The 25,218-nt window shown below is 38.8% G+C and overlaps 2 protein-coding genes across 2 annotated transcripts; one reads left to right on the top strand and one right to left on the bottom strand.

The window, feature by feature from the left end:
* Positions 1-907: 907 nt before the first annotated feature.
* chst1 (carbohydrate (keratan sulfate Gal-6) sulfotransferase 1) lies at positions 908-14,947 on the top strand. The gene is made up of 6 exons (XM_079345296.1): positions 908-1,295; positions 4,973-5,355; positions 7,239-7,452; positions 7,549-7,775; positions 10,566-10,786; positions 13,445-14,947. The coding sequence occupies exons 2-6, from the start codon at positions 5,014-5,016 to the stop codon at positions 13,779-13,781; spliced, it is 1,341 nt and encodes a 446-aa protein (XP_079201422.1). The 5' UTR covers positions 908-1,295; positions 4,973-5,013; the 3' UTR covers positions 13,782-14,947.
* Positions 14,948-16,854: 1,907 nt separating this feature from the next.
* Positions 16,855-23,722, bottom strand: LOC306824847 (transmembrane protein 263-A). Its single transcript, XM_079345224.1, has 3 exons — positions 23,600-23,722; positions 22,226-22,355; positions 16,855-20,890 (listed from the first exon to the last, which is right to left on the bottom strand). Exons 1-3 carry the CDS (start codon positions 23,603-23,605, stop codon positions 20,610-20,612), a joined length of 417 nt encoding a protein of 138 aa, XP_079201350.1. The 5' UTR covers positions 23,606-23,722; the 3' UTR covers positions 16,855-20,609.
* Positions 23,723-25,218: the final 1,496 nt, after the last annotated feature.

Here is a 25,218-nt window from a genome sequence, read left to right as displayed (position 1 = left end):
AAATAAGCGGAGACAATTAACGTGAAATGCCAATATGAATGTGAACAGGCTGGAGAAACAAGTCAAAATGACATGACCGTACATGATTGTCCTGGTTGACAAACTTGACATTATATAGAAGCATTGCTGAGGAGGAAGGTTTTGGGAGGTGTTGACTGAAAAGGAATAAAAAAAAAAGTTTTTCACCTGATAGTATGACACAAACTCTGCACAAGACAGCATCAAAAATAAATATGAATATATCTTAGTTCCCCTCGGCGTAAAGAAGGCGCTTACAGTGTCAGACAAAGTGACATATTATCTACCGCTGTCCAGGGTCCTGAACTTCAGCTCTGAACTCTATTTGTGGTGCCATCACTGTCCAAGGTCCTGATATCTGGTCTCAGTCACCTGTGTTGGTTTTTCCAGTGGTTTGAAATTTCAAGAGCCAGCCCCTCATAGAAAGAATCAACTCTGACCTTTACTTTGATACTGACTGTATCAATGAAGGATTAAAACCTGTTCACACATTTTTGCATCTCTGGAAATGAGCTCAAATTGTGTTTCGCTTTCCTGTGTCTGAGACTTAATACCAAAGATTCTGAGATGCGTCAAGTCAGACATTTGATTGATGATCAAATTCATTAAGTAATATACATTTATATAGAGATCAGATACTTCTGATGGTCACTGTAGATAGCAGTCTCTACCGTCAGTGTGTAAACAGGTGTTTGTTGGTAAGTGTGAGCAGCTGTGTAAAAGTGCTTTTAGTTGTCCGATGATTGATAAAGCGCTATACAAGCTCAGGTTCATTTATGATGTGGGGTTGGCTGTGTTTTCCTTGTGGGGGGAGATGGGGGGGTAGTGATGGGGCCCAGATTTCCAAGCAACGCCCCTGTACTTGATAACATGAGAATCATAACGAGGGTCGAGACGGGGGGCAGAGACTGTGTGAGAGAGGGAAAGAGGTGTTGACGCACGGTGGAGACAGACAGAGCAGTGTTAGACCTGTGCTGTGCTCACCACATATTATCTGCATTCGTCCAGTGCCTTGTGTGTAAAAATGGATACCGGTCGTCACGATTTGTAACACACGAATGTAAATATTTGGGTCGTGTCCTCCTCCCTCCATGTGCGGACCACAGACAGCTCCGGTGGAGCTCCCGGTAACAGTACCGTCGTGTCGCCTCCACAGCTAACGGCAATTATGGAAACGTAAACGCAGCCGTTTGTTTACGCGTCAACGAGGTTCAACAGCAAGGATATTTGAGCCTTAACTCGTCGCCTCCAGCTGACTGCAACGACACAGAAAATAGGTAAATAAACGCACCTTCGGGGCCCGGAGGAGGTGTCGATGTGTCCGGTGTTCAGAGATGGGGTGGCTCGGTAGATGTGGTGGGAATGACGGCATGTTGAAAACAAAGTCGTGCTGTGTTAGTATGAACGTCAGCTAATATTTAGTTTTAAGGGGAGTCCAAGCTGTCCAAAAACCTATTACTGTATTTAGACTGTATTTGATGACAATGACAACAACAGTAAGCTGTGTGTTTAATTACTGACAGCTAGATATGAAGCGTTGTTCGCGGAATATCCGACATATTGAGCCTTGGTATCATGACAGGAGGGTGTAAGGCTAGGATTCAGATATCATCGGTAGCATATTAGGGTGTGTAAATTTTGTGTCTGTTTTCCCCCTTTATTTTAGTGTTTAAAGGAGAATTTGAACTGATGTCAGGGAGGCTATGAGGATTTAAATCAGGGATCCTTTTTGTCTTACACTTTAAGTAGGCTACAATTGGAGGGTTTTTAATTTTCTGATGCAAATTTAAATTTGTAATTGCTTATAGGCTACTTTTAATAATTATAATATTAAAGATAAAAACCTAATATAAAGTAGGATCATTCTTCGCTGATAGGCTTACTTTTTTCTTTTACCAGACCTTAGCTAAAGTTTTATAATTGATAGGAGTATTCTGAACAGTATGACTTTATTTGTAGTCAGCTTGACTATATTATCAGCAATTGGAGATTTTTTATTTAACTAAATGAAATGATGAAATTCATATTTGAAATAAAATCTTAAATATCTAGCAGATACAGAAAACCTAGTGTCTGGGACCAGAGGCACACATTTAGGTTAATTTCTCCATATTCTTCAGGAATTGTGCTCACACAGTTTCACCGTTAAAGCTACTTGAGGCTGACTGAGTTCCCTGCATGGTTTGCAGATCAGTAAGTTAGGACTGGTGCCAGGATTTCTTAGATTGACACGAACCATCACAACACTCCCTGTCAGCTGCAGAGTGCCTGGCCATCTGTCTCAGATGAGTGGCAGTTTCACTGTATCGAATATTGGCGGAGATTCTGCCTTCCTGAATGTCTATACAACAACATATTAACTCATTCTCCGCCATTGACGGAATATTCCGTCATTTGGAACCCAACCGTTCCCCGCCATTGACGGAATATTCCGTCAATTGGTGTTTTCAGTGTAATACGATAGGGGGCGCTCTGGCGGACATTGTGAAAAAGTTACAGGACTGTGGGGTCAAAAACCAACAAACAAGACCACCCGCGGGAAAGTAGAGAGAAAAAAAACAAACATTTTCTTCGTCCTTATTTTCCAGCGGGCGGTGTTCTATCAGTCTGTATGTGAGTTTGACGCGCGTCAAAAAGTCAACATTAGCCGTATAGATATGAGATAAAAGCTCTTGAACAGTACAAACATGCCGGCGCCAGCAAGGAGATATTCGGCTGCGGAAACTACAGAGTTAATTATCGATACAGACTCTGATAATTCATTTTTTGACCTCCGTGAAACTGATCTGGATGAAGACAGCAGCGGCGACAGTGAATGGAGGGATTCAGGACGTGTCAGAGGTAAGATATGATCACGTTATTTTTTGATTCACCGTGATAGCATATGCATCTGATAATTCATGAGATAACGTGACGTCGAAATAACATATCTCTCAGTTTTGTACATAAACTATGTACAAAACGAATTTTTGACGGACATTTTATTGTAATTTCCAGACACAGAGTCCAGGTCTCCAAGGTCCAGGTCTCCAAGGTCCAGACATACACGTAGGTGCAAGAGGTGAGTCATGATAACATATTTTATTTAGTTTGATAGTATGTTACTTGGATTGTATGATTATTAGATACTACAAGACAAGAGCATCTGCTAACTTGAGAGAGAAGATAAAAAAAGAAATAATTTAGCTTTCATTTTGTACACAAACTATTTACCAAATGAATATTTGTTTGACATTTTACTGTCATTTTACACACAGAGTCCAGGGATTCAAGGCCCAGGTGTCCTTTATACAGAACTACTCAAGGTGAAAAAGGTAAGATGTGATATGAAGAGGCCGAAAAATAACGTTTCTCTCTTTGTGCACATCACACTGTTGAATAAAAAAAATGTCTTTCTAATTATTTACAGGTCGAACACAGCAAAGAGGCAGAGGTCGGACCTGTGGATCTTATGGGTGTGGTGGAGGTCAAGTACCTGGTGACCAAGCAAGAGGGTCTGTAAACCAGCCAGGTGCAGGTCCTGGTCCAGTTAATCTGATGTGGAAAGAAATGAACTGGCAGCTCACTGAGAATCCTGGACCTCTAAATGATGCTGCTGCTCTTGATCATATCATTCGTAAGCCTGACCTTGAAATGTACTGGTCTACAGATGACATTTTGGTCACCCCCTACTTCAACAAGGTCATGTCCCGCAACCGGTTTGAAATCATATGGAGATTTCTACACTCCAATGATTATGAATCAAGGCCAGCAAATAGCACTGACAGGTTGTACAAAGTCCGCCCTGTCTTATATTACCTTATATCTAAATTCAGTCAAATGTATCAACCTAACACCAACATTTGCATTGATGAGGGTGTGCTTCTGTGGTGTGGACGGCTAGCGTTCAGGGTGTACGATCCCCAAAAACCTGTCAAATATGGGTTCAAATCCTACATCCTTTGCGATTCTGACACAGAGTACTGTTACAACATGAAACCCTATTGCAGAGAAGGCACTTCCCTGGGAGACACGGTTGTCTCTCTTGATCAGGCTTTTGTTCAACTAATGTTTTATTATTGAAAATAATAATGATATTTAAGTGTTTGTAAAAACAAAGTATTTCTGAGTGTATAAGAGAAGAAAAATGTATAATGTAGTTTGTAAATGTTGTAGTGCTACACTATTCAAAGAAAATTAATAATTTTATGTAATGATTTTTATTTATTTTAGTTATTTATTTTAAAATATAACTGTAGTTGGCAAATGAAAGTAAAAAGAATCCAAATGTAAACTCAAAATCACTTTTTTTTCTTGAAAATAAGTGTGTTTTACAAAAGTGCTGTTTTCTCAGCTTTTTGTCCGGAATGTGTTTTTTTTGTGAAAATGGCCAATATTCAAGTGCTGATAAAAAAAGATTGAATGAAGTTTGAATAAAATAGTTTTTTGTATATGAAAGCAGAGGCTCTGATCTTTCTTTTGATGTATTCAATATTTACATATTCAAAGAACAAAATATTCTGTGAGTCTTGAAAGATTGGTGAAAATGGTGAAAAAGGCTGGCGCTGGCTGGCAAACATTCTAGAATTCTCTGGCGGGGAAAGAGTTAATCCAAACCTTGAAAAAGGAAAGACTCATGCTTTGTAAAGGCTGTCTTTGAAAAGAGACAGACAGTGACAGAGAGCTTGGATTAACAATATCTGAAGCAACATTAGGACCAGAGGAAAATATTCATGCTGATGGCTTTTGCCAGACAACCTCATACTGGCTTGTGTTTAAAATAATCTGTCATGCAAAATGTGACTGACAAAAATATATAAATGTACTGTTTGTATATAAATGTAATTGATTTATGTCGCCCTGGGTGAGACCTGTTTATCCTTTGTATGTATTGGTGCCCTATAGAGAAACTAAACCTTTAGTCTCCAGGTCTCTTTATCTCCTGTCCTTTTTCTGTCTTTGACCCATTGTCTAGCCGTCTCTGCCTTGGCGTCCTGATGCATAAGTCAAGCCACCATGCAGTGTTCTTGGAAGTCTGTGATGCTGCTTGCATTAGCATCTATCGCTATCCAGTACACGGCTATCCGCACCTTTTCCACCAAGCCTCTAAGCCTGCTGTATTCTGTTGGTTTGGCACCTACGGGCCATGCAGTCAACTGCAGCCTTAAAGATCTGACAAAATTTGGCCGGCAAAGAATCGAGGGCTCAGACCAAGGCTGCGATGCGGCCCGGACACCCTCCTCCTCTGCCTCTTCTGTTGACTCGGGTAATGCCAACAAGAGAATCCATATCCTCATTCTGGCTACGACACGGAGTGGATCCTCCTTTGTGGGTCAGCTGTTTAACCAACATCCAGAGGTAAGGATGTTATCTTGTTGAATAAACCTTAGAAATATTTTTGATTCCCAGCACACCTATGCAGTACTCTAAATAACGCCCTGACAAAGGTTGTTAGGCTGAAATGTGTCAGCGTTTTCCACTCTTTTCAAATCTTTATGATTCTCTGTCTAACATTGCTAGCTGTATGATTCCCAAACAAAAAAGAGAAGGTGTTAACTAAAACTTAATCATGATGAAACATTTAGGTGATGATATATTTGCAGTCTGAGAGTCTTTCGTCTCTCAGCCGCACGCTTGGGAGTTTGAGCCCCAGCTCCTGCAGCCACATGGCAGCGATGTATAAATGTGCATGATACTGATGGCCACTTTAGGTAGCAGACGCTACTAGAAGTGTGTGAATGGGTAGATGGGACCTGCAGCGTAAAAGCGCTTCAAGTCGTCAGACAACCAAAAAAGCGATATACATGCTCCAGTCTGTTTTTGCCATTACTGCCAAGTAAACAGTATATAGTCCAGGTGATATGCTACACATTTCAGGTGTTGGATTTTAAATAGAGCATAACAAAAATGTAACAAATAGCTGCACACCGGTATTGCTACTGTTTGCATCATATCTCTTGAAACAAACCATGATAACTTTGAAAAGGGAAGGCCAATATTCAGGGCCTAGTACCTAGATACTGTGATAAACTCTTCACAGCATCCCAAAATTAACCTTAAATAATTTATTGACATGGTCTTTCCAGTGTTTTCATGTCTGGTTTATGAAAATATATTATTATGTAATTATTGGCATTAAAATGGCCTCCAGTCAATTTACAAATTGGAATTACAATTTCTAAAATGTACAGAGCCCCAAAGTACCAGATGTCATTGCCCACTCTCTTTCCCCCATTTTATGACTCTATCTACTGTCCTGTCTCTCCAATAAAGGCATTAAAAACCCAAAAAAATAAACCTTTAAAAATTCTAAATCTTGGCAGCACCTTTCGGTTAGTGCGCACAGAGGCTGTGGTCGTCCAGCCGGCCGGCCTGAGCTCAAGTCCGACCTGTGTCATTCCCCACTCTCTCGCTCATGAAATTTTCAACTCTGTCCACTGGGCGATATGGACCAAACCTGATATCTCTACATTGTAAAGCATGTACATGAAAGACAAACTACTACTCCTAATTAAGTACAAAAAATTGGATAGAATTTTTTTTTGCATTATAGAATAAACACAGCTTTTTATTCAGGTGTTAATAGTGGGTAAAGAGTGACAGACAGTGAGACGAGAAACAGGTAAACTGGCAGCTCTAGAAAAGATGTGTGCAACGCAATATAATGCATTATCTTCTCATGTAATATAAACTATATTGATATTAACAATATTGTATCACCCTGTATCTTTTAAATGATGTTGATTTAGCTTAAAAACCCGATGTATCGCCCACCCCTACTGTCCACTGTCCCGTCTCCACAATAAAGGCTATGAAGCCCAAAAATAAATGTTAAAAATAAAAAATTTGATTAAAAAATGGAAAATCTTGTCCTAAACTGGGTCTCTTTTGTGTGGATTTCTTGTTGTTGTTTTTTTTTAATTAAATACAGCTCAAAGATAACAGGCCTCTATATTGACGTGCAGTAAACAAAATGTGTTGTTTGCACCAAAACCTTCATTAGATAATGTTTCATACTTTCATTTTGTTTTTTTCACAGTTTGTTTTGTTGGTGGTCACACTTCCAATCCTTTAGAATTTGGAGAGTTACCATCAAATAACTGAACACAGTTTCACACTCCTGTTCAGCTCAGCAAAGATCCAAGCACTTGTTTTTGGAACAAAAATGTAATTTTGTTGCAGTTTGTGTGAAGTGTCAAAAAATGTCAGATATATTGTCTTGTTATTTTTTCATATCCCAGGTATTCTACCTGTTTGAGCCTCTGTACCATGTCCAGTTGGCTCTTCTCCCACGGCTGTCACAGAGCAAGAACCTGGCTGAGAGGAGGGTGATGCTGGGAGCAGCCAGAGAGATGCTGAGGTCCCTGTACCACTGTCAGCTCAGCAGTCTGGAGAGTTACATAAGACCCCGTCCCTCCAACCACTCCACTGACAAGCTGTTCAGACGAGGAGCCAGTATGGGGCACTGACTTTCATGCACATTATGATATTTCTTCTGCAGGGATGATAATGGAATGACATTTTTCATACTCTGTGTGTCCCGGTTTGTAGGCCGGTCTCTGTGCACTCCCCCTGTTTGTGAGGCTCCTCTTGGCCTGGAGGCTCAGAGTCTGGTGTTGGCTGATGAGGGGGAGTGTGTGAGGAGGTGTGGGCCGCTCAACCTGTCGCTGGCTGCTGACACCTGCAGAGCAAAGCGCCATGCAGCCATCAAGACCGTCCGGATTCCCCAAATCAGTGACCTCAGAGCCCTGATCCAGGACCCGAGACTCAACCTGAAGGTAGAGATCACATTTACTATTTTCATCACATTTAATGCAACTTTCATAACAGTTTTACACTGTTTGTCTAACATTTGTAATTTTAACTTAAGACGATCTTGAGTAGAGAAAATGATGACTTGAAACTAAGATAACTAGTCGAAATTGTGCTTAGAAAAAATATGTTCTAACAATATCAGAGAAACATACATTTTACATACATTTGGCACTAATACGAAGCTTCACGCTCGAGTGCTGAGCCAATGCTAGCCATCACGAGTTTCTTGCTTTTGGTAAAACTCAACTTAATCAGAAAAAAATCCTTCATTTAAATTTTTTTTTTAACATTTCCTGACAACTAATGTCTTAGTGTTTCATGTCACCAGGCTGTTGTTGTGTTTATATAACTACACTGGATAAAGTGCTAGCAGGCTAAAGTGAATGGCAATGTTCTGACTGATGCATTGGGTTTTTCTTGAGTCTTTTTTTTCTATATTTTTTCTATACATGTTTGTAAATAAAGTTCTTGAAAGTGTGTGAATTCAGTAAAAATTGGGGGTGGGGGGAGTTCTGAGTTTTAAGAAATTTTAAAAAACATGTTTTTAATTTACAACACTGAAATATCGATTTTTCTTTTTCAACCTCCTCTCCATACATCTAGACTTCCTGCAATAACTCGTTAATCATCAGGACTGCTGACACTTTCAATCCCGATAACTAGAAACAGTGAGCAGCACATTATTTCTGTGTGACTGGTTTTTGTATTGACGGGTCAACATTGAGTCAGATAGTCATATTTGACAGCTCCTCACTCGCCAAGTACATCATGGACTGGATGATAGATGGTTGAACAGCCAATCAATAAGGTTGTAAATTGGTGTTGACTGAACATGCAGTGGCAAAGAACACAGTCTCTCCAAACACATGTTCAGACACATGACCACATACGCACCAATGGCTCGCAGAGCTGTGGCGGTGCGATGTCTTTATCCTCTGATTGGTGTGACAGTGTAGGCCAGGCCGGGCTAAGCAGCAGATTTATGTGTGATTCTAAATAAACCGTAGAATCTGTACCTGTACATGGGGTTCTCTTTTCAGTTAGTTATATGAGCTGAATTGAAGAATTATGCTTCAGCATGATTTTTTTGTGTAGGAAACAGTCTGTGTGGACTGAAGAAAAAACAGCCAGAACATTATTCGTGCAAATGATATACGAACTCCCTTCCACATTATTCCAATGATGATTTATTTATCCAAAATATCTGTGAATTAAAGTGTAGCAAACAATCAAATCGGCTTGCACCTGAATCCCGTCAATTGCAGTCGCCATATAACAAATGCTGTCTCAACCCATCGTTCAGTCAACCTCACACCAGCCGAAAAGCTGGAGCTGGGGTGTGTCTTAAGACTCTCGACAAACAGCGAGACTGTGCCTCCCTGTCAGTCAGGTTAGCTAAGCACCTCATTATGAACATCTCTTATTCTTTATAAAGTCATAAAGACATAAACTATTCAAAGAACTTTATTTGAACCAGACTCTAAACATGTTTATTTCTGCTCTAAAAACAGTCATTTTAATGGGTGTGGATGTATATTCCGGGGCTTCTTCAGTCAGGCTCAAGCAGTCACTCAAGGACACACAGTTCTTTTGCACTTCCACAGTGTCTACATTTTGCATCACTGGAGATTGCATCTTGTCTGGAACACAATCAAATATTTTAAGAGTTGTTTTCTCCGCCTTGTACTTTTACTCTTTACACATCTGCATCATGGTAGTGTTATTTTGTCAAACTTAAATTCCCATTGGCTGCTAGTAAATCACAAGAAAATCTGTTTTAGTGACTCCAAGTGAAGCCTCTGTATAATTTATTTCCTACTGTTAAAGTAGTGTTTCCCCAGATGATGATAAACAATGTCATTTATAAAACATGCCACTTTGTTTCACTAAACAGCACACAACGTTTTATAGAGCATATAAATCATAGGTTGCAGACCACAGAGAGGTTTAAAGGAGCTAAGTAGAGGCAAACAAGATCAAGTGATCTGTGAGACTGCTTTGAAATTAAATATAAAACCCGAATGAAAACGTAATAACGTAAAAGAATGTAAATTGTGGCTCTGCTTTTCCATAAAATTAACTTCTTGTGTGAACTGTTGGCTGTCCACCCAATCAATCCTGAATCCCATCGTTTTTTACCTCCTCTCCCTATTTACTTGACTGTGATGGAGGCAGAAGAAAGCTATATGTTTCATTATTATGCATTGAATGCAATGGCAGCAACAACAGATTTTAAACGTTTTTTAACGAATTGTTGCTTGCAGCCTCTTGAGGTCAAAACTCCAGGTCATTGAAATGTTTCTGCTTTGGGTTCATTATAATAATCGAAAAGTGCAACCAACACCAGAGATACAAGCCGTTTGAATCTGAACTTTATTGTCAAGATTCTATTTAACATGGGTCAAAAAGATGCTACGCTAACTTAATTAAGACACAGTTTTGTAATTTCTATTTTAAAAGATCATTCCTGGATATAAATTCAGGAAAGTTGATGACAAATGACTGAATGTTTTTTATTGGCTTTGTGTGTAGTCTTTTAATAAATGTTCTTCACATTAAGTCTGAACAGACCATAATTCTGCTTAAAGTATCAGTATTCTTATCACGTTTAACATTTTCTCTCCCACAGTATTGTTTTTTTATTTTTTGTTTTTTTTCTGGGAGACAAGCCAGATACATTCACACATATGGGGGTGTATTAAGCCATTTGTCTATTCCTGTATGTTTCATTCTTTGGGGGGGGTCACCATCAGGTGGTCCAGCTTGTTCGAGATCCACGCGGCATCCTGGCATCCCGCATCGAGACATTTCGAGACACTTACCGTCTGTGGCGTCTGTGGAGAGCAACCGGACGCCGTCCCCACAACCTGGACCTGGGACAGATCAACACAGTGTGTGAGGACTTCCTGAGGTCTGTGTCCACCGGGCTCCTGTCCAGACCTGCCTGGCTCAGAGGGAGGTACATGCTGCTCAGGTGAGAACGACAGGGATTTTATTTAAACTGTAACTGTTTGTTTTTTCCATGTAATAATACTAACAATAATAATAATGCATTAATGCTTTTATTTAAAGGCGCCTTTCAGAACTCTCAAGGTCACCGTACCAAGCAAAGAGATGAAAACAAAAGATATATTAAAGCAAAGTCACAATTACATCAATAAAATTTACATTAAAAAGACAAATTACAGGATGTTTATTTATGAAACTGGGGAGAGAAGAAGGTAATGATCAGACAGAATAATGCCAGTTAAAAAAGATTTAAAAATGGAGAGAGTCGATGTTACGGATGTGTGGTGGGAGGGAATTTCAGAGGTGGGGGGCAGATCGACTGAAGGCTCTGGACCCCATGGTGGACAGGCGTGAAGGTGGTACGGTGGGTATGTTGATGTGCAGGAGTTCAGAGAGGTACGGAGGGGCGAGGTTATGGATGGCCTTAAAGGTAAGGAGCAGAATTTTGAAGTTGATATCAAATTTAACCGGAAACCAATGAAGCTGCTGAAAGACAGGAGTGATGTGATCCCTCACTCAGTTGGGAGTGAGGGATCGGTGGAGGCGATTAATGTTGCGTAGATGAAAATATGCAGACCGGGTGACATTATTGATATGAGCTTGGAATGATAATGTAATGTAGACTCATTATCAGACTCTTAACCTGGGGGGGAGGGGGAGAGACTGTGGAGTGATCAATGGGAAGTGAAAAGCTGTCAAGTTTTGAAATTGTGGATTTTGTGCCAATGAGAAGAAGCTCAGTTTTGTCACTGTTTAATTTGAGGAAGTTGGAGGAGAAGCAGGATTTCATTTCTTGCAGGCAATCAGTCAGGGAAGTAGGCGGGAGGGAGGAGGTGGGTTTGGTGGACAGGTAGAGCTGGGTCTGCTTAGCAATGGAACTGGTTGTTATACTTACAGAAGATATGGCCAAGGGGAAGGAGGTAGATGATGAACAGAAGGGGACCCAGGACAGAAACCTGAGGAACATCGGTAGTGACTGGAAATGGCTGGGATTTGAAGGTTTTAAGTTGAATGAACTGAGTGCGACCACAGAGATGAGATGAAAACCAGTGCAAGGGTGTGTCAGTGATTCCAATGAGGCAAGTCTGTCAAGGAGTGTGTTGTGAGAGATGGTGTCAAAGGCTGCGCTAAGATCAAGGAGGATGAGGATGGTTAAAAGTCCAGAGTCAGCTGTGATGAGTCATTGGTGATTTTTAGCAGTGCTGTCTCTGTGCTGTGAAGAGGGCAGAAACCAGACTGGAACTGTTCATAAAGGTTATTGTTGGAAGATGAGTGTGAACCTGAGATGCAACTGTTTTTTTCAAGAAACATACGCTTTAAGTTTAAGTCTTAGTGCTCAATTCTGATTAATATTGTTAAAATATTGAAATAATATTGTTAAAATTGTTATACGAAACTACTGGAAGGAAATCAGTTACAAAGGTGACTTTAGAAGTGAAACTGAAAGTGATGGTCAGTGCACCTTTGGGCATCATTATCTAATTGTAGCCAGATAGAAAATTGGGAGGCGCAGCTGAAATAAGAAGCATCTTATTGTATCTGTGTTGTATGTAGTTTGTTGTTGTGTTTTAGCCAATGATTAGGCTCTACTTCCTTTATGTAATTTATCAAATGAATTAAGATTAAAAAATGGGACCACTTTGCCCACGGCAAAGAAACCTACTGCCCTTATTCATTAACTCACTACTAGGGGATAAAGCCTGAAAGCAGTTTGAGCTCTTGAAAATACAGGTTGGTCCAACAAGTGCCCGTTGATTGCACTAAACAAAACAACTAACGCTCAGAATCCCCCACTAACATACAGAAACATTTTTGAAAAAAAGTCCCCACATGTGCCAAGTCTGAAGTAACTGGTCAGCAGATCTGCTCTCTCATAATTGGTCCGTCATTCAGGTTTGTTCTCAATATGTCCCTCCCCTTTTATCAAATTGGGAATGGTACAATAAGTCAGAGGGGAGCTTGTGCTTGCTACAACGAGTCAATCGGCTTGGATCAGTGATATCCTGGGTTTGTGATGTCACAAACCCAGGATTCCAAGAGGTTGAATTATGTGCTCTGAAAACCAGCGGACTAAATGTCGCTCGGCCCATGCCCAAGAACTTTTGAAGTGTTACTCTTTGGATCATCATCATGCCATAACATTGAAGCCAATTCAGTGCGTGGAAGTCCATATGCTAAAGCAACTTCTAAAGTAAGATTCTCATATTGATAAAGATTCCCATGTTGCTCTTCGAAGCTCTACAAAGTGGTGTCGCCACTATTTGACCCCCCAGCTTAACATCAGGGTCAGATTGGTTCTTCTTAGGTGAACAAGAGAGATTAGACTGTTAAAGGTCAGTTTTTGCTAAACCAAAAAGGTGATGCTCTCCTGGTACAATACACTCAATAGGGGTCTATTGGCAATCTAAATGGTTTGTGACAAAGATCACCGTCATACAGAAAGGCAGGGACTTAACTACAGTTACCCATGGCAATATCAAGATGGAATTAAAACGCAACAGTGGACTCAACCTTGTTACAGACAAATAATAGAACAACAATAATATAACACCCATTGATGTGCCATCTATAAGTTACCATTTTCAATTAATGTTCCTTTCGCCCCTCCCTATCCTTGGGTCAGATATGAAGACCTGGCCAGGTTTCCATTCCAGAAGGCTCGAGAGCTTTACACTTTCCTTGGTCTTGATTTGGACCACAGTGTAGAGGGCTGGATCATCAACAACACTCGGGGGACCAGTGATCTGTCGTCAAGGCAGAAGTTCACCACAGTTCGGGACTCTGCTGCTAATGCAGAGAACTGGAGGGTGAAGCTGTCCTTTGACATGGTCGTGTACACCCAGAATGCCTGCAAACCTGTGCTTGAGCACCTTGGATACAAGAAAGTTTTCCACCCTAGAGAACTAAGAAATCTCTCACACTCTTTGGTGGAGGACAGGACGTTCCTCCCATTTCTTTAAACAACTGAACATCCATCCTATACATACTATATGAAACCATCCATCAAGGCAGTACTATAGTTTATGAAGCACATTACATCATTGAAGCTGTTTTACTGACTATCTATCTATCTATCTATCTATCTATCTATCTATCTATCTATCTATCTATCTATCTATCTATCTATCTATCTATCTATCTATCTATCTATCTATCTATCTATCTATCTATCTATCTATCTATCTATCTACCACCCTGACCCATGACTAATCCTCTACAAAGGTTACAGCCATTTTACAAATGTACATTTTTACATAATGGTGGCTATTCTCAGTTGGACAGTGCTATGAAAATGAATTTCCTCATTCTTAGTCTGAAGTCGAAAGTCTGCATATAATCCATTTCGCAGCAATTAATACAGCACAATCACGAAGTCATTGTATTTAAATCTATTTATCACGTAAGAAAGATTCTGGGATTTTGTAAATCTTCGGTTTAACATTTTGGGGTCAATGTTAACATTGAAAGTTCAGTACAAAAAATGGCGGTAAAAGCATTTAAGTACACTGAATAAAATGGCTTGTGTTTTCAAATAACAAGCTTACATTTGGATTCTAGAGGTTTTTCATGATCACAACAGATATGTTACAGTTTTGTCTTTGATTAAGATGCAGTTACAGCTGTTACACATTGTTCTTAAGCCTCATTTCCACCAAGCGGTCCAGTTCAAGTTACACATTTATCCGTGTTTCAACTGTCAAAAGTAGGAAACGGTTCCAAAATCACCAATCAGCACCGTCCTGCTAAGCGACTGATCTGACATTAAAGGTTAGTAAGCTCAAAGGAGTTGATCTACCAATTCCTTGACTAGTTACTTATGGTAGTTTGTTGGTGATGTTGTGTTATGGTAAACTCATTGTCATTATGGCAAAGTCATCAAACTATTTGATGCAGATAGACCAGCAACTAAAGCGTTCAGCATTTAAAATTCACATTTTTGTAAACAGAGGGTGTTTTGTTAAGAGAGCCATGAGAAGGTGTCTCTGGTTTGAAAAAAACATCTAATCAGTAATCATAATTGGCAAATAAGACGTTTGCCAATTATGATTAGTGCTAGTACTTGTGCAACTGCACAATTTTGTATGTAGTCTTGACTGTCAAAATAAATATGATGGGGTTTCACAGATCCCTGATCAGCCTTGCCTTACTCACACCATATAATCATTGATAAAAACTACTAATAAACTGTGGCATACATACCAGGTCGTGTCAAGACCAGATAAGTTGCAGTCTTTTCATCCATAAATTCGTAATAAACTAAATTTTAACCACAGCTTCTAGATATTTTCACTTATGTAAAACAAGGTGAAGGTGTTTTTTGTACAGATTCAAAACCATCTGAAAACAATACACAGACAATTTAAATGTAAATACATGTTCACATTCTTATAGATCACAAATTTATGACGATTTGATTCTTCCACCATGTCTTAAATGAAACATGAGCACATCAAAACAAGTCATTGCCAGTTTCTTCTGTTTTCTTCAATTTCTTCTCTTAAGTCACTGACTGAACTGCTCTTCATTACCTGTTTAACCAACATTTAGAGTTTTAATTTTTGATAATAAAGCAACATAGAATGCTTTTACAAACATTGCTTGATTGATGTGAATAAGCAAGATGGAGCGATATTTTCTGAAGCAGTGAGGTTTCTATTTTTTGACATTGTGAGAATATTAACACTTTGTATATTACAGAAAAAAATCATGTCGACAAATGTCCTCAGGCCTACAATGAAAACATGATTTAATTTTCATTCTTTATCAATTTAACTGTTAAATAATAATGTCAGCTGGTGAGTAAATCTCGTCCATGTGCTCAGCCAATAACTAGTCTGAATGTATTAAAACAGCAGTTAGCCCTTACTTTAAATAACCTTGAGTATATACTAACTTCAATGTGTTGTTCAATCAGAGGATTAACTCTGAGGCTGGTTGAAACTGTCTGGAGAGATATTTTGTTTGTTACAAATGGATGTGTAGAAGATTTAAACCATAACTCTGTCCGCTCAATAGTTCGTCCTGACTGTGACTTTCTGTTCTGTTCGCCAGCTTTTCTACCATTTTGCATAAGTCTTGAGTGCTTTCCCCCCTTGAACACCAGAGGTGTATCATTGCTGCGGTGGACTGGGGAGTTACTGGTTTGGACTATGCTTACATTTCAAAGTCACTGATACAGGTGTTAAGTGTAAATCAGTGTTGATCAATAAAACATGAGGAGTGTGGGTGTCATTGTCTCGATCTGTTTCTTTCTGATCTGGGTTATTCTGGTTCATTTCTGCCCTACCAGGTTATTATTAACCAACCTGTTTTAAATAAGCTACCAAATGAATGTCTATTAGAGTTACAGCTATTCCCCCCTTTTAGCTGAGTTTGTCCACATTGATCGAGGGAGTCATACTGGCTGTTAAGTTCTCATTTGTTTTAGTCCAAATCTTTTTATTTATTTTCCAAACAGGTGTAAATGGAATATAATGCTGCATCATCCAAGTTGTGGATGTTAGAGATTAATAAACTCCAAATGGTCACACTATAGGAACCCTTGCAACCTTACAAATACCTTCTTTGTGAAATGTACACATAAGACAGTCTTCCATTTGAAAATTATGTAAGTTATGACTTCTTACATTGCACTGAATCAGATCTCTATGAACCTATAGAACTGGACACAGTTGTGGGAGTTACAATGTGTTATAAGACCCAGAATTCAAAAGACCCTGTAGTAAGTTTTGCATTAACGTATAATGTGTTATAAACTTTACCTTCATAATGCATTATTGTCACTGATTATAACACTAAGATTGCGAAAGGTTATGAATGCTTAAACTCACAGATAAGGATTTTATCAACCCTTATGAATGCATTTATAAAAGCTTAAAACAGTCTCCAGCACTGCTTATATATTTCCATTACAAGAATACACTTTTATTGTATTCTATCTAATCAGAAAATTGCAAGTCTTTAGGTTTTAGCATTTGGAAAAAAGAGAAATATAAAGAGATAAATGAAAGGAAAAAACACAGTTCTGAGGCATGCAGCAAATGTAGAATGATTTTATTTTCTCATAAAAAATGTCGGGTTCATTTAAACATTCCATTTACAAAATTCGCACAAATGCAAACAGAGTTCGGTCGTCAATCCATCACATTATAAGGGACAGGAAAGTCAGCTGCATACTATGCTATTATGAACAGATGCATTTATTTTTTTTATGTATTACAGACCATTTTGCAGCTGTTTTGTGTCTTTTTATTTCTTGTGAAATCAAAGATGTACAGGAGGCAGAGACAGTCCAAAGCAGAGTCCTAAAAATATAGCTTTGACATTGTTTGAGCTAATCTTAAAATGTGTGGCTGCAAGAAATAACTACACACAGACAAAGAGTAACATTTGAATCAAGGCGAAGTGTTAAGCTGAGAAAGATCCATTCAAAATTAAATTAACTGTAGATCTAGAAGTAAAACTATTTTATAGGCTGGTAACTTCTAGAAACACTCTATGTCCTGAAACTGCTTATAAGGGAAACTGTCTCAAAAGGTAATGCTTCAGAGAAATATATTTTGACTGAAGTTGCAATACAGACAGTCTTAAGTTATGTTCAAACCAAAAGGAAAAATCATTTTTCCCTGCATTAATTATTAAGAGCTATTCTGTCAGACATTGGCTAAAAACCATTGAACAAAATCTCCAATTTCTATTTGGCCAGACCAGTGTATTGTCACTGAATGTGTGGAAATTAACCATCTAACCAACAACAGTAAAGCCAGCAGTCTCTAAATGATTTAAAAATAATGAATGTAATTGTGCAAGTGAGCACAGCTTACCAAATGGATTACAGATAATTTCTTCAGCAAGCACTCGCGTACGGTGTAATGTAAAGTTCACGCTGCCTTTGAAAGTTTGAAAGCAATATAAGATGTGTGGCATGCAATGTTTTTTATCACAGAATACTTTTTCACTTGCGCACCTAGATACATACAAAACCCAGACAAATAGTAATGATGATTTACAAACGGGATGGCACAAATTGTCAAACGAAAACAGAATAAATTGTAACACCAACGTACCTCCTAAGACAAAAAGCACAAGTTGAATTTACTTACTGTCCATCCTAAACGTATATATTTGGCAGATTATCAGCATCAGACTGTAACACACAAAAAAACCTCAACCTAGGATTATCTAAATCATCACAGATATCCTTCAAAGTGATAACAGTCATCTACATTGTTCTAGCTAGAGAGTAAACTGCTTTATTCCGTGCTTCAAAGAGATTCAGAGCCATATTGGGTTTCACATCCAAGAACCAAACACTGGACAGTATATGCAGTGGCTGTAGCAGTTTGGTTTTAAAAGTGATGCAACAGCACAAATGTACCCTCTCTCATGTCCTGCAGGGGGAGACTCACATTGGTTGCACAAAGATGTTGGATAGCTATTTTAAACCCGCATCCAAATATGGTTACTATTGGAATCAAAGATACAAGATAGGTTCTCGTTTGAGCTGTCTTTTGGTCCTGACAGAAATTAATATTTCATGTAGTCTGAAAAAGAAACAAAGAAAATCTGTCATCTGAAGCAGTTATAAGACAGTAAAAACTGCCACGAGGTACGAATTTGATCAACCAATCAACCCTGTCTCCCTTGCGTGCACTATCCCGCACTCCAAGCGCGTCACCAGTGATGAAGTTTATACTGTTTACTTACTGCTGAAAGAGACGGGACATGACCTAATTTCTACACAACGAAGCGATGAGCTGAGGTCCGCTTCTGGAGCAATGCTACGTGTGCATGTAAAGTGAGGGGCGTGGCTTCTGTGGGAGCATAGCGGGAAGAGGGTTTTAGTCAGGGCACTAAGGGATTGCTGCTTTCAAAATCATGCAAGTTTTCAAAAATTACTCTTTACTTTAAAAGAATTGACATATGTACATAACTAAACCTAGATATAACTGGTGCCTTGTGGGGTTTCATAGGGTGGCGTTTCATATTGTATTATAGTAAACGTGGTCTAAAATATAGATTTGATATAGTTTAATTTTATTTATTGCTTATCTGTTTTAACAAACTTTCAGCTGATAGTCATTTTCAAACCCTGTTCTCTATTTCTGGTGATTTGAATTCTCAACTCAAATGTACCCTGCTTGTAAAATCTATTCTCCCTAATTCTATCTTACATATCCAACATAATACAATGATGTCATTATGGTTTAAGTTAAGAACCACCAACACATGGTGGGGACGGAGTGAGTGATGTTGTTCCTTTACAGTCAATATGGTTTATAGTTCCTTACATCAGACAGTAAAAAAAAAATATTAAATATGGGCTGTCAAGTGCTTAATTCTTAAAATTATGATTAATTTCTGAATTTCAATAGTTAATTAAATTTTGATTGCATGTTTGAAATTCCAATCACTGTGGATTTCAAAACTGTTTTTGTTATGCTTTTGTGTTTTAATTTTTTTTTTTGCTCTCTCCAGCAAAGTGTTTTACTTCCTGTGTGGATGCAAAAAAAAAAAGGGTCTTGTAAATCAAAGGTTAGAGCACTAGCTAATCCACGGAGAGGGGAACTTTTTACGGGTTGAAAAGCTAAATGGAACGGTAAAAAATGTAAATGTGTGCTGTCACAAGGTGGATCACTTTTTTGACTTGTCAGGTGAGATGTTCGGGAGTTTGTTTGTTTTTCTTTTAATTGAAATGAGACATTCAAAGGGGTAGAGGTGTCGTTCTTTTCCTTCACTAAGACGATAGAGAGATGCTGCAGTCAGTGCAGTGCCTTAGCTACAATGCGCCTATAGGGGAAAAAAACGAATGATTAACACAATTTCAAAAAATGACACTTTACTTTGAAACGATTCACACTTTAAAGCTGATGGCTCAACTTTAAATACAACATAAAATAGTAGAGATGCCTCATCGTACTCTGTGTCTTCATTTTAAAACAAGGGACACTCTCCTGCTTTTCTGAAGGACCTAGCCGTCTTACAATAACAATGTTGGATGATTTTTAAGTGGAAGTCTAAGTGTTTTTAATCCTGGGTGTATGTTACATTATGTTTTGAATTGCTCAAATACAGTGCTGCTGACCTGCTCAGTTTGTATTTTTTTCCATATAAACTGAAAAATTGTTACATTGCTGTCTTACAAGCAACCAGATTCCCATGACAAAAAGAGACATTTTAGTTTGAATAATAGGAGTTGCTAGTTTACCACCATTCTTATTGGGTAAGGATATTTGTGTTTTTTGTGACTTTGCTACTCTTCATGATTTGTTTAGAGCTAACCCACACATAAAGAACAAGCACCCATGAATAAAAGCCCATTGATGAGTCCTGAAACGCAATGACAAAGTCCTCAATGATGAGAAGGGGAACTTGTCTCGTCTCCATGTACCAATATACTGTAAGAGACCAGCATCATGTCCTCGTCAAATTCAGTTCACTGAATGGTTTCGTTTGTCTTAAAAAAAGAATGCTACGTATGACACATTGAATTACTGTCACTGTCGTTTAGCTCATTAAGAATTAATATATATAAAATGTTATTTTCCCCCGCCCCACAGTTGCATTCTTGTCAGTCATGCCCCCTTCAGAGGAAGATTTGCATTGACACTGACTGACATCTCGCTGCTTTTGTATCTTTGTTGCTGTATGAAAGAATACTCTGCTTTAATCTGGAGAGCTGTGATGAGAATCCGTTCAAAGCTTCAGAGAGTTTGCTCTTGTTTGCATCATACACACAAACAAAAACATCCACACACACGCACACACACACACACGCCAACTGTCCATCAGTCAGCTTTGTCCTTCTTCCTTGGTGTGACTTTACTCGCCACCGCAGATCCTACAGCTCCAACACTTCCTGTAACCATGGAGACGCTTCCTTTGACCAAACCTGCGCTGGCTGCTGGCACACTGGTAACAGCTGTCTTAGTGAGCTCAAAACTTTTTGATCCTACCCACGCGACACCCCCAAGGGTTGCACCGACAACGTTCCGTGTCATGCTGAACAGGCCGCCGCCCATTCTCCACATAACTCCTCCTTCTGGGATGGGGTGATCTTTATCTGTGTCTGAGAAAAGCAGAGACAGAGACAAGGGCTTTAAGCTCACTCAGAGATGGAAAACATAACATTTCTGTCAAGCTATTTGTTCAAGGACCTTCATATGAGACAATTTTCTACTAAAAGAAATTTTAGTTTCTGAGCTCATCATACGAGGATTTTAGCTCATTCAGTGTTTGTCAAGTGGCAATGACGGTACATTTCACACACTCTTTGAGTCCAAAAATAAAAAACACAAGTCAGCTATCATCACAAATACAACCTCATTCAGAGGCAAAAAAATAACAGTCATTAACTACACCATTTGGCATGACTGAGTATCTTTGTGTTTGCTAAAGCGTCACTTGACCTCGCAGTTTAGGAGTGACCTCACTCCTAAACTGGAGTTTTCATTATTGTTGTCCAAAAACATGAAGCAGATGCCTTTATCCAAAGTGACGTACAGAAGAGAGTAGGTACAACACAAGCAAGGATCTAGAACAGAGGAAACATGTCAGCAAGTGCAAATAAACAGCTTTAAGTCCGATTGGACACACAGGTGCTGACAGGCCGTGCACAGAGGCGGAGCACATTGACAGTTGCTCTTGAGAGCTTTAACCAGTATAGAAACCATCCTAAAATATTTCCATTATCAAACAAAACCTACATCATAATCATCACTATGGTCATTATGAAGTGTGTAGGTGTTCATGAAAGAGCTGGGTCTTTAGCTTTTTCTAAAAGGTGCTTTGGGACTCCGATCGAATGGAATTTAGAAGTTCCTTCCACCATCGGGGACAGAGGAGAAGAGTGTAGTTAGAGACTTAAGGCCCTGTTGTGAAGGTTCTAATATACAGTCAATGTAATACAGTTTCTCTTAACTGAAGATTTCCTTCCTGGCTTATGAATGTATTGTAGGGTCCGTTTATAGGCCAGCTCCATGCACATCATGAACTGGTACACTAAAGATACCAATTTTTAGATGTTTTTATGTCACAGGGTTTAAAGTGAAACTGCTCACTAATAATAAACGCTTGTAGACTTCTTGTGAAGTGGTCATCACACAAGCCTGAGGAAACGTAAACATGATCTAGAATGCTGTTGACTTGAATTGCCCAAACAATAAAAAAAAATAAAAAAAACAGCTACACAGGCTGCCGCACACAGAAGTACATATTTTTATTTTTTTCCCCTTTTAATTAAAGTTAATAATACTCTCTGTCATCTCTAAAAGCAGATTTATCCTATAGTGATGATGGTGCAGAGGTCAAAAAGTTCTGATATCAAACATATTGATATTTGAGGCCATGAATTTACTACAAGAATTTGGGACATTTTCTGATTTAAGTTGTCGTGGTTTCTCACCATGTGGATGGTCCTCTTGGAGGTCAGGAAGAATTTCCTCTTCTTCTCTGTCGTCACAGATGTAGTGGTTGTTACAGTTAACAGAAGGTGAGCTGCTCTCCTCCTCCAGTTCTTGCTGTGAAGTCATCTCCTGAAGGAAAACATAGACTCACAATATTATAGAGTGCATAGAAAACAGCGATCTTAAATGACCTATCCAAAGAAAGCATTGTGTGTGAAGGTTTTAATAACATGACGCATTGACATATACCTAAACCACTATACAATCTTAATTCAAAAAGCTTCTGTCTTTCTTTGACATCATGCTTAGGTTGGGAGTTTTGTTCCATTAATACATATTGTGTAGTAGATATATATAAATAGTTATTTATCTTTGCTCTACCAAGACTGTCAACTGTTCTTTTTAATATCTGTAACTCATACGTGTGGTATAGTCTCATTGAATCAACTCTGACGTTGCGATAGAAGCTAAGCTCGCAGCAGATCAGCCGGAAACCTCTCCAGATGTGCTGTGTCAGCAAGCATCAGATAAACACTTATTCTAATTCTTATAGGTCTGAGTACTCTCTGCTAGCCATTGCTACATGATAATTAACAGTGGCAGCCATAATAACATGGTGGCAGCGATGTTCTCTATACCTTAGTGTGTAAATTGAATGGCTATTGTTTTGATGCAGCAATAAAGTGTCTGTCATGCTTGTAGGTTATCCATAGAGAAATATGTACATGTCATGATGATATTGCATCATTTGCTGTAGATAAAAAAAACGTTTACATTGTTAATAATTAACTTAATTTCAATAAAATTAGAGAGCTTTCTGTCCCATGCAGTCCAAACAAATGAAGGAACAGGCCGCTGTAATTCTGCTTTAAATACAATGTGTTACGTTAAAAAAAATAAAAGACTGTGAGGTCAGAAATATTAAAAATCAATATGTTTCCCCTAAAATTAAATGCGCTTATGAGTACAAACTTGCAGAGGCAGTCGTAATTTCCTCAACAACAAAAAAATAAAGAGTCGCAAGGAAACATGTTATCAACTCACTGACTGACTGTTGTTATAATATCATCACACAGGGGGACAACATCTTCATCTGATATTACCGACGCAGTTTGTCACCATTTTGAATTCTTGAATTCAGTTTTATTCTTACAGTTAACCTGAGTCATGATAACACGCGAAAGAGACATTTTTAGAGTAACATTAACAGGAGCTGATTGTACATCTGCAGGTAAGATAACGGCAGCTCGCTCTGGCCCACCACATACAAACAAGCGCGCGCGCACACAGTAATGCACACACACACACACATACGCATAAAACGATACAGAGAGGACAGGTGCACGGACATGTTAAACCGAAGACTCTCCTACCTTCATCCTATTATAGTGGCGTTTAGAACTGCTTCTTGGTGTATGTTTTTATCGCCTCAGCTTTTGTTGTTTTGCTGTCAACCTTAAAGCGGAAGTGACGTCTTGTTGTTTACTGAGTGCCTGCTACTGTAATGGCAGAGCGCGGCCGCAGACTGTCAGCAGAGACAAAGTGAAGAGTCGCTGAGTGGCATACTACGCTGTTATTACGCCATGTTTATGTGTGTCATGAAACATAATATGTACTGTGAGGCAGTGACGTAAAAATATAAGCTGAAGCAGTGTCCAGCTCCTCTCATTTATTTATTAAAACTGAACAGTTTGGAGACTTTAAAACACTTTTTTTTCATCACTTCTGTCGATTTTATTTTACCTTGTGATTATTCAGTTGATTAGTTTATCAACATTTTAAATGATTTAGGTAGAAAAAAACTGTACAGGCCTTTATCAATTGTCTAAATCTTATTCAAATCAATAGTATGCCAGAACATTTCTAAAGTAACAGCCTACTGTAGGTGTATATTTGTCAAGCTGATTTTGTTAGTCTGTTGTTGTTGTTGGGGTTTTTTTTGTACTGACCCCCTCTTGACGATGTTTAAGTATTATAGCCTAATAATGATAATAACCCTGTCTCCAACTCTTCAAACAAAATATGAAAAGGAACACAACATCCCCAATTAATGTTTTATATGTTGAGGTCATTACATTCTTCAATGGGTTTAGACACATTGACAAGAAAATTATTTTGTATACCTTTGTAGTCTACGCCAGGGATTCCCAGAGTAGGGGTCGGGATTCCATGGTGGGTCGCAAGACACAGAGGGGTGAGATAGCTTTCACTTCACATTACATTTCCCCAACACTTTTTAAAAGTAAATGGAACTTTTCTAGTCTGACTACTCAAAGCGCTTTTACTCCACATGTCCCACCCATAGGCCTATACTCTGAAGGCAGAGTTTGCTGTGTCGGCTAAAGTAACCTTCAGAAGTAACTAATCCCATTCATACTCATTTACAGACCTTACAGTTGAGAGATAACTGAGCCACAGCCATCTTACCTCATTTGTATTCTTCACATATTTAGTAATTTAACAAGAGTAGTTTTATATGTATTGTTGATCTCTGTGTAATTAATGACAGTTTCTAACTTTCCTTTTATGAGTCTTAATTTTCTGGCATTTTTATCTCACTTTCTTTGTAGTGGTCCCTGGTGTCGGGATCTTTTGTTGATATTATGTCACCAATATAAAATGTAAATGGGGTTTCTACCTTGTTGTTTAGCTGCCGTTGAAACTAAGGTTTAATGAATGGATGATAGAGTTATGTGAAACTAGTGTAGCGACTAATTCATTCTTAAGCCAACTACTCCCAGTCTGCTCTCCAGCCCCTCATCCATCTTTATGAGTTTTTGAGGAACTGCTCCGTTGAGCCTGTTTGTCTTTGAAGCTCTCTCTCTCTTTGAAGAGCTCCAAATTACCTGCACAATTAATTGTAACCCTAACTTAATTTGACTTGTGTCCACACAGTTTGGGTCATTGTTGTTGTTAAAGCTGAGTTACAGTATGTGAACACAAACACCACTTCCTTCTGTTTCCTGTGAGAACTGACCCATGACCCCTACAT

Source organism: Symphodus melops, assembly GCF_947650265.1.
Source record: "Symphodus melops genome assembly, chromosome: 6".
Lineage (NCBI taxonomy): Eukaryota > Metazoa > Chordata > Actinopteri > Labriformes > Labridae > Symphodus > Symphodus melops.
The sequence above is the reverse complement of the archived record's forward strand: the minus strand, read 5'-3'. Positions and strand labels throughout refer to the sequence as shown.

Coding starts and splice junctions, on each gene's coding strand:
- LOC306824847 (XM_079345224.1), bottom strand. Junction 20,891..22,225: donor CCAAGAGGACCATCCACATG/GTGAGAAACCAC, acceptor TGCTTTTCTCAG/ACACAGATAAAGATCACCCC.
- chst1 (XM_079345296.1), top strand. CDS start 5,014: ATGCAGTGTTCTTGGAAGTCTGTGATGCTGCTTGCATTAGCATCTATC. Junction 7,776..10,565: donor ACCCGAGACTCAACCTGAAG/GTAGAGATCACA, acceptor GGTCACCATCAG/GTGGTCCAGCTTGTTCGAGA. Junction 10,787..13,444: donor GGGAGGTACATGCTGCTCAG/GTGAGAACGACA, acceptor TCCTTGGGTCAG/ATATGAAGACCTGGCCAGGT.